The sequence below is a fragment of the Gossypium hirsutum genome, chromosome D13, assembly GCF_007990345.1.
Source record: "Gossypium hirsutum isolate 1008001.06 chromosome D13, Gossypium_hirsutum_v2.1, whole genome shotgun sequence".
In the NCBI taxonomy this organism is placed as follows: domain Eukaryota; kingdom Viridiplantae; phylum Streptophyta; class Magnoliopsida; order Malvales; family Malvaceae; genus Gossypium; species Gossypium hirsutum.
Genome location: NC_053449.1, coordinates 64,961,243 through 64,975,106, shown reverse-complemented (window position 1 = coordinate 64,975,106; position 13,864 = coordinate 64,961,243). Strand labels below are relative to the sequence as shown.

Genomic DNA, 13,864 nt, shown 5'->3' with positions numbered 1-13,864 from the left:
TATGTCGTCTGCCACACTATTGACATTCAGGTCTGGTGTTTCCTACATTGCCCACACTTGCCACTGAGGTAGCTCTAGTTTTAACTCTGGAATATGACCTCCATCGGTCTCTGCGTGAATACCCAACTGAACCAGTTGGTCGTGAATCCATCCCTTTAAACCTCTTCGGTTGGGATTGAAATGTCCTGCCCATTGACCTCTTTCTTACATCTCGAGCTTCCATCTCTGCCCTTCTCTTTTCTCTACTCAGCACTTCAGCTTTGCAGGCACGATCAACTAATACCACAAATTCTTTTAACTCTAAAATTCCAACATGCAATCTGATGTCTTCATTTAGCCCCTCTTCAAATCTTTTACACATAATAGCCTCCATAGGCACACATTCCTGAGCATATTTACTAAGCCGGACAAACTCCCGTTCATATTCTGCTACTGACATTCGGCCCTGTTTCAATCCAAGAAACTCTTTGCGCTTCTGATCAATAAACCGTTGGCTTACATATTTCTTTCTGAATTCTTCCTGAAAGAAGTCCCAAGTAACTCTTTCTTTTGGAACCACCGTTATTAATGTTTTCCTCCAACGGTATGCCGAATCCTTCAATAAAGACACAGCACATTTCAAACATTCCTCGAGAGTACAAGATAATTCATCAAATACCCGAATAGTATTTTCAAGCCAAAACTCGGCTTTTTCCGGATCATCATCAACATTGGCCCTGAAATCTTCAGCCCCATGCTTTCGAATTCTATCAACGGGTGGTTTACTTGATCTCACCAATTCAGCACTTCGTGGAGCTACGGGGACCGGTTGAGGAATAGGAGGGGGTGGAGGTGGTGGAACATTCGGATTTACACGGACATATTCTGTATACCACTCACTCATCATCCGGAGGAAGGCTTCCCGAGCCTCATCCTGTCCATGTGTCTCATGTCTACTCTCTTCATGCGCGGTCCCTTGTACGGGAGTCGGCGCGTTACTTTCAACATCATCTGCCACACTTCGGTCAGGGTCCATTTACTATATAAAACAAAATTTTAAATTGTCAGAAATCATCACACTATCACAATATATTTATGGCATGTATAGACTGACTTTCACACATATTTTATTGACCCGAGAATCGACTAAACCGTAGCTCTGATACCACTAAAATGTAACACCCCTTACTCGTATTCCTTACCGGAACAGAGTACGAGGTATTACTATTTTTTTTTTAAATTTCGACAGCATTTCTGCTTATTTTGCTTAAACCCCCTGCAATTTCCAACCACAATTCAAATTTCCAACCAAAACAGTTGTATAAAGATACACAATTTAACTATTTATAAACGCCACATTTTAGATCGAACCATAACATATATATATACAGTGACGCCACATTACATAAAGTCGTCTATACATGCCATAATTTCCGGAATACCAGTAGCAAAATACCCAAACGCGGATGATAGTGTGGATGATTGTCCGACTCCGTCCCAATTCTAAGTTGATGGATATCACTATAATCAAGGGAAAAATAAAAGCAAGTAAGCATATAGCTTAGTAAGTAAACATATGACAAGTGGATAAATTTCCCACATGATTACACCAAAATATAACTTTTATCACAAACAAATTTCATTATTTGGTCAAATTCCAGCAAGCAGTATTTCTGCGTCATGGTCACTAATTTATTTTTATCGGGAGCTACAGGGCTCCAAATCAAATTCCGTAAATTTTTCCTGAAACTAGATTCATATATCTTTACACCATAAAATTTTCAGAATTTTTGGTTGGTCCAATTAGTACAGTTTACTCATTAAAGTTTCCCCTGTTTCACTACCCGACAGTCCTGACCTCCCCTTACAAAAATTCACATAACTCTCTATACAAGTTTCAAAAAATGTTCTCGTTTGTTTCTATTAAAATAGACTCAAAAAGGAATTCATTAATATAAATTTCAAGCCATAATTATTTTTGTATAATTTTTGGTGATTTTCCAAATTTGGAACAGGGGATTTCGAATTCAGTCCAACCCTGTCTCAGTAAAATTTAAATATCCCCAAATATATAATTCCTTTGCTTTCCCCACTTCTTTCATATGAAAATAGACTCATTCAGCTTAAATTTCATATTTTATTGAACCTCCAATTCATTTTTCTCCATTTATGGTGATTTTTTTAAGTTTCCCAACTGCTGCCATTCAAAACAGTTTTGCATTCAAATTGTTTCTTTTGTATTTTTTATTTTTCCTCCCATCTTATACATGGGTTGATTAAGTATCAAACCCGATATTCCTCCCATAAACTCGTCCACCACATATATGAATATTCACCTTCTCAATTTACTCGTTGAACACTCGGAATGTTAACCGTTGTTGGTGGATTCCGCACTTAGCACCACCAATGAATCGGGGAATCAGCACATAGCAACCCCTTGGGGGAATCAGCACTTAGCAACCCTCTTCACATTTCAGATGCGGTGGAATCAGCACTTAGAAACCACCAAATGGGTCGGGGAATCAGCACTTAGCAACCCCTCGGGGGAATCAGTACTTAGCAACCCCCTTTCACATTTAAAATACGGTGGAATCAGCACTTAGCAACCACCAATAGGTAGGGGAATCAACACTTAGCAACCCCTCGGGGGAATCAGCACTTAGCAACCCCCTTCCACATTTAAAATACGGTGGAATCAGCACTTAGCAACCACCAATGAATAGGGGAATCAACGCACAGCAACCCCTTTATATGCAATATGCTCCGGCCTATTCCGAGTGTTCAACCAAAAACTGTGTTTTGCAACTCCTTACCACCTTTCCCAATTTAACAACATTTCTGGAATCTTGCCAAACATTTATTTTATATACAAATAAATCTCAACACATATCAAATAATACCAAAATAATACATTAAGTCACGTGTTTACTTACCTCGGTGCAAAATATCGAAATTTTGCAATTCACTCCACTATCTTTTCTTTTCCTCGTTTGAGATAATCTTCCCGTCTCTCTTGATCTATAATAGCAAATTTAACTCGTTTAATGTTCACATTTATTAAAATAGTCCACCACCCAACTTTTTGAAAAATTACAATTTTGCCCCCAAACTTTTGCATAATTACACTTTTGTCCCCAAGCTCGGAAATTAAACTTCATCACTTATTATTATGTTTTATGACATGCTGAACACTTTTCCCTTCTATGGAAACATCAAATTCTCACTCTAACACATACTTTTGAACATTAACCATTTTTACCGATTATGTCAATTTACTCGTTTTCGTTTAAAATCGCTTAGCAAAAATTGTTTAACATAATTTCTAGCTTCATATTCCACCATAAAATAGCAAAATAAACACATTTCACCTATGGGTATTTTTCCAAATATGAATCCTAACACGAATTATTGCTAGAATAAGCTAAATCGAGCTACGAAGATTCTAAAAATGCGAAGAACATTAAAAACGGGGCTAAGATGCACTTACTATGAGCTTGAAAAAGCAAAGAAACCTTAGCTATGGTGTCCCTTAAAATTCGGCAGCAACTTATGGACAAGATGATGATTTTTGTCATCTTTTTCCCATTTTATTCTTTTTATAACCAAATGACTAAAATGCCCCCACTTAAAAAAATCTATTTCTCTCATTTCTTATGTCTATTTTTGTCCATCAATTACTAATGGTCTAATTACCACATAAGGACCCCCAACTTATAATTTCATATTAATTAGACAGTTCTACATATAGAACTTAACTTTTGCACTTTTTACAATTTAGTCCTTTTGACTAAATTGAGTGCCCAAACGTCGAAATTTTTGAACGAAATTTTTACGAAAATTTTCCGTGAAATTGTAGACCATAAAAATATAATAATAACCATATTTTCCCTCGTCGGATTTGTGGTCCCGAAACCACTATTCCGACTAGGCCCAGAATCGGGCTGTTACAATTATAACCAAAGTTAATTTACTGAATATACCGAGATGAGTTGATGAGTAGTGTGATGATATCTCTGCCAAGTTTCCAACCCAATGAGCCTTCAAATTACTATAGAACAGAGGGAAATAAAATAGAGTAAGCATATTATGCTTAGTAAGTTCGTATAACGGGAAATTAACTTACCAATCATTTACATTTAAAGTAAGCATGCAAAATTCATCCAAAGAAATTTGGCAATTTGCCTAAGCACATATAACCTTAAGAAACATGTTAGTCATGTATTTCATGTGATCATCGAGAAACAATGATGAACTCATCATGTAACAATTTTCATATACATAAGCTTTCCACATCTTATATCCATATAACATGTACATTTCTATAATAATTCATATCAAGTTCATATTATTTCATGTTGGAACTTTTCCCGTTGAATTTATTAGAAATATTGATGGATACACAGGTAGTACGCTTAAGTGTACAAACTGTAACCTGTCAATTCATATTTGGGAGTGCTTCTTAGAGCACATAATAGGGAAGCCCTCTCTCGAGCCATATAACAGGAAATTCATGTGAGTCATATAACGAGAAGCTTATCCGGGCTATATAATGGGAAGCTCATAAGAGCCATAATCGGGAAGCTCATGCGAGCCAATGACGGGTAGCTCCAAAGAGCCATTAATGGGAAGCCCCGGATAGCCATATATTAGGAAGTTCGAGCGAGCCATATCAGGAAGCTCACAAAGTCTTTAATCGTGAAACTCACGAAGAGCCATATAAAGGGACGCTCATAAGAGCTGCGGTGTACCCACAACACATGTAAGATCACAACCGATCGGGATGCTTCGAAGAGCTATTAACGAGAAGCTCGCAAGAACCATATAATAGGAAGCTCGAAAGGGCTAATAACGGGATGCTCTTTTGAGCTATGGTGTGTCCGCAACATATGCAGGATCACAACCAATACAGGAAATCTTGTATCCATCAAATTTCATTTATTCAAACGGGACTTAACATTTATCGGCTTTGCCAGATATGCAATTAATTTTATATATATGACATTTATACAATTCACATATACTACAATCAATTCAAACATATAAATATGCACAATTTAGTTACATTAACATACCTCGATAATGTTCGTAAACTTGTATGCTACTAATCCGTTATTTTTTCTTTACCTCGATCTAGCTACATATTTGGTCTATCGGATCTATACGAGTAAATTTAGCTCAATTTAATACAATTCATATTCAATTCAATTCAATTCACATCTTAGGCAAAATTACCATTTTGCCCCTATACTTTTAATTAATGACGATTTCGTCCCTAGGCTCGGAAAATAAAATTCATGCAATTTAATCCTTATTCCAAGACTAGCCGATTTTTACATATAACATTTGCAGCCCATGATATTCATAAAATTTAGAATTTTTTTCATGAATTTTACATCTTTACAATTTAATCCCTAAATCATAATTTCATCACAATTCACTTTACAAAAGTTGTTTATCTATCAGCAACCTTTCATTTTCTACTATAAATTTCATAATTCATGCATATCCATCCATGGAAAAACCCTATTACTTTGATAAATTTGCGAATTAATCCCCGAAATAGCTAAATTAAGCTATTACGATCTCGAAAACATAAAAATCATTAAAAACGGACAATAATGCTTACCCAATTAAGCCAAATAAGCTTGCTTGAGTTATCTTCTCTTAGCTAGGGTTTCCATAAAAAAATTTGGGAAAGATGATGAAAAAGATGATATTTTCATTATTTAATTACTTATCATCTTTTATTATTTTTTACTTTCTAATTTAGTCCTTTTCTTTAATTAATTTTCCATGGATGAATCATCATACTTATCTACTAACTTCCCTTAATGGCCTATTTACCATATAAGGACCTCCAATTTTGAATTTCATAGCTATTTGATACTTATAGCTACTAGAACTCAACTTTTTCATTTTATGCAATTTGGTCCTTTTATCAATTAAACATGTAATTGGTAGAATTTTCTTAACAAAATTTTTATACGATACACCTATCATACGGTAGACCATAAAATTAATTTTAAAATAATTTTTCTTACGGACTCGGATTGGTGGTCCCGAAACCACTGTTTCGATTTTACTAAAAACAAGTTGTTACAGATCTTGCATAATTGAGTGGAGTTGTATGCAATCCTAGAAATAGGATGTCATAAATCTACCATATTAGAGTCAAATCTAATAGGGGAATCCATAGCACGAGCTAATGCGATAATAGGGATTTTAATTATAAAGAAATTCCAATTAATTAACCTAGAGTCAGTTGCTCTTATGCTCGAAAGATATATTTGCATAATTTAGGATTTTTACGGATCAAGTTACCAAGTAAAGAAATTGTGTAATTTAGATTGATAGTGACAGATGAAATTTAGGTGAATTCTTTTCTAGGTATTGTTTCGCTTCTTGGTTGTTAAATGATTATTTTCCTGATTTATTTTTTGCCTTGCTCGTTAGTTAATTAATTTAGTTAATTCTAGTTTTTAATCAACCACTTGAATTATTTAGTTAAATAATAGAAAAAACGATAATTACTAGTACTTTTAGTCTTCGTAGGAACGATATCTTTGCTCACCGTAGCTATACTCTTAATTAATAGATGCACTTACCTTAGTTGAATTTTTAATTAGTTCCTTGGACATCAAAAGTCAATGATGACTTCAACCCATGCTCGATCAAGAATTGGTAGGGGTTGAAGTACTCCAGGCTTGGCTGCATGATCACTTTTGCACCATTGACACACCACACATTCCTTCACCCATTGCTTTACATCATTGGACATACCTTTCCAATAGAGCAAACTAGACGAGGGACTTTTCATGGCGTAAACCCCAAAATGACCTCTTAAGGCACTACTATGGAAACTTAGAGTTTGATTGTAGGGAATCTTGCACTTTGGAAAGCAACTCAAATACTAAGGAACTCCCACTTATCTAGTTTAATTGCATTTATACCAAATGAGTTTCCAACTTTCTATCAAAGTCAGTCTACAGTTTGGAAAGTTCTTGTTGCAATTGTGTAACACCCCTAAAATCGTTATATTTTAAAAACAATAATAAATTGACATAGTATACAATTGATTTCTCGATAAAGTAAAATAAGGAAATGAAAGTGATAAAAGAGACGATTAAGGAGTATCAACAAAATTTAAATTAAGAAATATGTTGTAGTATACTAAATTAAAGTAAGGATTAAATCGTAGATATGTAAAAAGTTCTAATGTTCAAGTAAAATTATTCAAAATTTGAGGGGTTAAAGTATAAATATGAGAAAAATTGAAAGATGCAAATGGAAATAATTTAAATTCTTATGAAATGAATTTGGGATGCAAGGACCAAATTGAGTAAGTGTAGAAATATAAAGGACTAAATCAAAATTTTACCAAAAAAGTAGAAATTCAAGGATGGAAATTTGAAGCAACATGAAAGGAAAAAATGGCCATTGGATGAGATTGAAAAATAAGATGAAATCCTAGTCATTTGATTAAAATGATTAAAGTTAGATTTTTATATATTAAATAATATTTCATTATTAAATTAGTCGAAATATTTTGATGGAAAAATGAATAATCTTCTTCATTTTTATATAAGTGGTTCACGCCACTTTCATGAGGGGAGGGAGAAAATTTTACTTTTATGCAATTTAGTTTTTTGTCATGAAATCTCATTATTTCATCCAAAATTATTGAAAATTCCTATAGGCATCAAAGAAGAAAGATGAAGTAGAGCCCCTAGAGAGTATATTCCTCAACTTAGAAGCAATATATTGGTAGATGGAAGTGAAGAAAAATAGAAGAAAAGAGAAGGATAGTGATGAAGTTGAGAAAGAAATAGAAGAAAAGCAAAAGAGGTGAAATTCTTGTAAAAAGAGGTAAGTGTTCATTTTATTTTTATTCATATTCAAAGTATTAAGTTAAGGAATGTAATAACTTTGAGTGTTTAATATGTGAATAGTGATGGAAAGTATATTACAAATTGTAATTCATAGATAGTGGTATAATTTGTGCTATGAGAAGTTATGATTAAACTATATGTTAATGATATGTGAGCTTTGAGGATTAAATTGAATAATAATCTAAATGCGATAATATACATAACCAAATGATCTTGTATAGCAACTTAATAGTTGATAAGTAAAATAAAATTTAAATGTTGGTATAAATGATATAAATCATAATAAGTAAATATATTCATTAAAACAGTTTTGGATAGTAGCAGTATTTTAACATTGAAAACTCACTAAAAATTGTAGAAGCCGATTTAGAGGTTGAATTAAATATGGGTTTAAAGCTTATTAACTCTAGTTTTACATAAAAGAAACGATGTAAGAAATAGAATTGTAGATTATGAGATATATGAAATTTTGTGAGACAATGTCAGAATGATTTTGAGTTCCTCTATTATGACTTTGAAAAATCATTGCAAATTTTACAAAAATATTTAGGAGCTGAAGCTGAAATTTATATGCTTAAAATATTGATGAGTCTATTTTCAAGGGAAATAAATGTCAACATAAAATGAATCTTGTATTGAAAGAAACTTAATTTTTGGTGGAGAAGGGTCAAAGCTGCCTAATAGTAGAACAGGAGAAAATTTAAAGAAACTACTGAATTAATTGGCTTAAGTGGAAATTCTGAAATTTTTATGGTAAAAAGTTCATTGAGTCTAGTTTCAAAAACAATAAATATATCTTAATTTAGAATACTGTAGACCAAGATATAAATAATTTAGTGACTACTACTGAAGTGGACAACCTTATTGAAAATATGTAATTAGTGAAATCATAATTAATGTTACATATAAGCATACTATACTCAAAATCAAAGGTTCATATATACATATACACATGTACATAAATATGTGGAATTGAGAGGAAGAGGAAAATAAATAGTAGAAGAGTGTGATGCTAAGAGAGTGTTATAAGTGATAGATTTGCTAATACATAAGAATAATTTAAATGAACAGTTGAGACATTAAGTGAATAATATTTTATATGATGTATTAATGAACTTATTTGTAAAACTTTAAAAGTTTGATTAATCTTATAAATTTGATTGAGAATCATATGGTGTTGAAACTGGAAATAGATGCATATGAATTATATGAATTGTGGTATATAAACTTGATTGTAGGTTATGAGAAATGATAAAATGTAAATTAAGTGGACACAAAATCGATGTCACGACAACAAGTTCATCATTCCCAACGAGCTTAAATCAGTGGGTGACGTCGCAACGAGGAACCCCAACATCGCGACATTGGATTGAGGTTTTGAAAATTTTGTAATTTGGTCCCTATTCAATTATAAACTGTTACGAGAGCTATCGGAAGCTCGTATTGAATTTAGATAAATTTTTAAATTGTATTGTAATCAGAAATTGATTTTAATAGTTCGATTATAATGATAAAGTGAATGGAGTTTAACAGTAGTTGCTCCGGCAACGAATGTAACAACTTGGTATCGTGACCTGACTACCGGATCGGGTATGAGGGTGTTACAAGCTGACCCCCTTTATATGAGTATGAGTGGTAACACCATCACTCACTATAGAAAATCGAGAAGCTTTGATACCCTTCAATCAAAAGGAAGAATTGACAGAGAAAAGAGAAGAAAACAATGGGAAAAGAGAGAAAAAGAGGAGAAACACTAAGAGTTTTTAAAGAAAAAATGCCTTTCTCATGTTAGTTTTTAAGCAATCAATTAAAGAAGGTAGTTACAAAACCATTTTTGAGTCGTTACTGATGTTTGTTATAACAACCAAGTGATACGCACCGTATCACTTAAGTCTTGTAACTATTTTTTTATTCTTCAACAAAAAGAAAATGCCCGAGCTTGAGGTACTAAAATACAATTCGATTAATGGTCATTAAACTGTAAAATGCTGTGGATGAAGGAGTTAATATTGGATTCAGATGATCCATGCCTCTCAATGGATTGCAAACATTCCTTTTGAAGCTCTTTGGCTCTCGCCCTCATTTGTTTGACTTCATCATCACTCTCCAAATCCATCAACTTTGTAACTAAACTAGAAATTTCGCCTCTTGTTGTGAACTGATGTTTCTTTATTCGCCACCCGATCTTCCAGTCCTCCACAATGAGCTTACTGTTGAGGTTTTGATCAGCAAATAGAGGAAACGTAAGAAAAGGAGTGCCTGCAAATATACCCTCTTTAACAGAATTCCAACCACAATGACTCCAAAATCCCCCAATGGAAGGATGGCATAACACCCTCAGTTGGTCACACCATGGCACCACCAACCCCTCACCCCCATACCCATGCTTCAACTTCCAACTTCCCTCACGAGCCACCAATAAGAACCGAACACCACTGTCTTGCAAACCAGCTGTTATTTCCTCCATCTGGACATTTGAAACTGAAAGAAAACTTCCCATTGATACGTACAAGACAGAGTTACTAGGTTGCCTGTCAAGCCATTGCAAGCAGTCACCTTTGTCGCCAGGGCTTAAGTCTAAGTAAGGTATAGAAGGGCCAACTGTGTAGATGGATAGGGACAGTTCTGCTTTTAGAGCGTCAATGGTTTGAGATTCAAGCGCGTAGATTGAAGGTAACAACAGATAATTTCCTTTACCAGCCCACGAAACACACCCCAAGATTTGCTTCAATATAAGTGGATAGATCCCTCCATTAAACCCAGGAAGGTCCAACAAACGTGTCGATGAAACCCCAGGAATGTATTCAACTTGTTCATTCTCGTTGTCTATATCCGATTTGATACGAGCACTAATTAGAACAATATAAAACAGAATGAATATTACTATATTAGGATAGATTTAGAAGAACAAATAAGTGCATTACCTAGCAAATCTACCGGGAAGTGACCTTTTTCCTGGAAAAGATGGAAATGGTGAAACACTGAAAACATTGTAGTTGACATAGGCCAAAACGAAGCCACAGGGATATTCCTCCTATTTCCAACAGATACCGCCCAAAAAAGATGTGTGTCAGCAATAATAAGGGTAGGTGGAAGCTCAAGTTCATCCAAGAGCTGCTCAAATGGAGCCTCCATCTTGGTCCAAACAGCTTCCAAGAATCCAATCATATCAGAAGCTCGGACCAGTTCAGATGGCACAACGTTTGGTATACATCGAAATCGGATTTTACCAGCTTTCCTTTCAGAGCCTATGAAGCTAAGCCACTCCTCGGTTACCACAAAGGTGATGAGAATGTTATCAGATTTTGAAGCTAGCTCATTGCTAAGGTTCATCAAGGGGTTAATGTGGCCTCGACCAGGGTACGGCATTGCCACTATGTGGCATACGGCCCGCTTTGCGCTGCTGGTGGAGCTCATATCTCAACTTTGATTTCAACCTGGGGGGAACTGAGATGACGAAAGGATTGTACTTTTATAATGGTGAAACTTGAGACCAAGAGCCTTGAAACTGGTATTTTTTTTATAAGAAGAAAACAAGGAAATGTAACTGGGGACAGATGGATCCTAGAAATTCTAAAAATATGCACATGTAATCCATAAATTAGGATGCTTTAAAGCTTGAATTGCATTTTTTATTCCTGCGTCTTTTCGTTTCTCAACCTTGTAGTTTACGGTATCTTTCTTTAATCTCTTATTTCTAAAAATTATCTTTAAGCAAGTGGGATTTGCAGGCTACCTGAATATAGTAAATATAAAAAAGATAAATTGAATAGCCTTGGTTTAAAATTTTAGTTCGACAGTATAGGGAATTGTACATGCATTTGCACTCAAGAAAAGATTAAGAGTAAAACAATTTATGAATGGAAGCTTAAAACTATTGGTTTTTCAAGAACACAAGACAAGAAAAAGAAACTCTCAGTGGCCTTTTCCTGGTGAAATGGAACTAATAAATGCATCAAGGTTAGCTGTAGAAGACCCTCCTTCAGAAATGGCAACTACACATTTATCCTGGAGTAGTTTTGCTTTTCTTCTAATCTGCTTTCCCTCGTCGCTTTCAACGCCCATAAACCTTCGCACAAGCTCTGCAATATTCTCTTTGGTGACTAATTTTTCAGCTTTCACCGCATCATTGACCCTCCACCCATTTCCCCAATCTTTCACGATTTGCCTACTATTGGTATCTTGGTCCAAAAACAAAGGAAAAGTAAGCATTGGAACACCAGCAAAAACAGCTTCCAGGATGGAATTCCATCCACAATGTGTCCAAAATCCCCCTACAGATGGATGACACAGTACCTTCAACTGGTCACACCAAGGAACTACTAACCCCATATCACCACAACGATCTTTCAACCTCGAAGCTTCTCCCCGGGCCACCCACAAGTATCGAACTCCACTGATTTGCAACCCGGCAACAATTTCATCCATTTGGGTGTTTGAAACTGAAAGGAAACTTCCCAATGAGATGTACAAGACAGAACCTGTTTGTTGAGAATCCAACCATTGAAGGTAGCTTTTAGTTTCACAGGAACTTTCTCCAAGTTCCAGGTAAGGTATGGCAGGGCCTATGGGATAGACGGCGAAATTATAAATTGCCCTTAAGCTATCAAAGGCTTGGGGTTCAAATTCGTTCACTGATGAGAATAGGAGATACTGTGCTTGTGGCACTCTTGAAATGCAGTCGAGAGCAAGTTCCAACACTCTAGGGTCGTCCCTATGGAAAATTGTCCGAAGTTCTTCTACATTGGATAAAGACATTCCTGCTATGCTTTCTACTTGTTCTACTGCAAGGAAGAACGAAAAAGAAACAGAAAAGAAAAAATTATTAAACGTATTTTACTAATTTCAAAATTTAAGGATACTTCACTAATTTAGCATCCCTTACCTATTAGATCAATTTTTGCATGGCTTTGCTTTATATGGAGGTCAAAATGATGAAACATGGAAAACACAGACGCCGACATCGTCCAGAACAGGGCCACCGGAATATTCCTTCGATTCCCCACACCGGTGCTCCATCGAACCTCGATATCTCCTATGATAGCCGCTACAGGCAACTCAAGTCGATCAAGAAGCTGCTCAAAAGGAGCTTCCATCTTTGTCATCACAGCATCGTAGAAGCCTGGAAAGTTGGCGGCTTTAAGCCGCTCAGGTGGGATGACATTCGGGATTGTCTCAAAAAGTATGTTATGGGGCTTGGGATCAGAGCCGATGTAGCCAAGCCATTCTTCTGTCACAACAAAGGTGATGAGAATATCTTTCTTCCTTGAAGCAAGTAGCTTGCAAAGGTTCATCATGGGGTTGATGTGGCCCCGTCCAGGAAACGGCATGGCCACCACGTGGCACACCCTGGTCGTCCGAATATTTGTTGAATCCATGTCTGGAACTTCACTGAGAGTGATTTGACGAGTTCGTGAGAGTCGATATTTTCCAGCAATGAAAGTTCTTTATCATCGCTGAGAAGACATATTTTCTTTGGACTTTATGGCTAAAACAATAAACCAAGGTCTCAAAATTTGGGCTTTCTGAGTCGTCATTGATGACGACCATCGTAAACTTTGTTTTTAAAGGGATTTTAATATACTTTCTGTTTCTTTCTTGAGAAAAGAATATGCCAAAAAGAAGCAGACAAAACTGTAGTGAATTGCTAAGGTGTCACACTGTCACTCAAAAGAATAAATTCGATTTGATTTAGACACTTTACGTCCTTTAAAAGTCGATGGCACTAGAAAATGAGATATAGTAGTTTATAATGTCTGAAAACTTTATAGATTATAATAGGAACACGAATGACTTTGTCTTTCTTGGACTATATGACACATTTTCCTTGTCTGAAAAGGACTTCCATCTTCTTTCTATCTTATCGGATGCCTCATGTTTTGCTTTTGTTTTTGTTTTTACCTTTGATCTCAGCTGTCTTACTAGGCTCATAGGATGTTTCGTATTGAACTTGCCTTCTTTTGAATTCTAGACTTACAAATTAATGGTGTTTTAAC

The 13,864-nt window shown here is 35.3% G+C and overlaps 2 protein-coding genes across 3 annotated transcripts; both read right to left on the bottom strand.

Moving 5' to 3' along the window:
- Positions 1-9,629: 9,629 nt before the first annotated feature.
- LOC107936058 (UDP-glycosyltransferase 87A1) lies at positions 9,630-11,425 on the bottom strand. Its single transcript, XM_016868704.2, has 2 exons — positions 10,793-11,425; positions 9,630-10,694 (listed from the first exon to the last, which is right to left on the bottom strand). The coding sequence occupies exons 1-2, from the start codon at positions 11,283-11,285 to the stop codon at positions 9,832-9,834; spliced, it is 1,356 nt and encodes a 451-aa protein (XP_016724193.1). The 5' UTR covers positions 11,286-11,425; the 3' UTR covers positions 9,630-9,831.
- Positions 11,426-11,620: 195 nt separating this feature from the next.
- LOC107936056 (UDP-glycosyltransferase 87A2) lies at positions 11,621-13,806 on the bottom strand. 2 transcript variants are annotated; one of them, XM_016868701.2, is made up of 2 exons: positions 12,754-13,806; positions 11,621-12,652 (listed from the first exon to the last, which is right to left on the bottom strand). In XM_016868701.2, exons 1-2 carry the CDS (start codon positions 13,244-13,246, stop codon positions 11,784-11,786), a joined length of 1,362 nt encoding a protein of 453 aa, XP_016724190.2. In that variant the 5' UTR covers positions 13,247-13,806; the 3' UTR covers positions 11,621-11,783. The 2 variants fall into 2 exon arrangements, with proteins under 2 accessions (XP_016724190.2, XP_016724191.2); XM_016868702.2 differs by having other exon boundaries at positions 11,621-12,649.
- Positions 13,807-13,864: the final 58 nt, after the last annotated feature.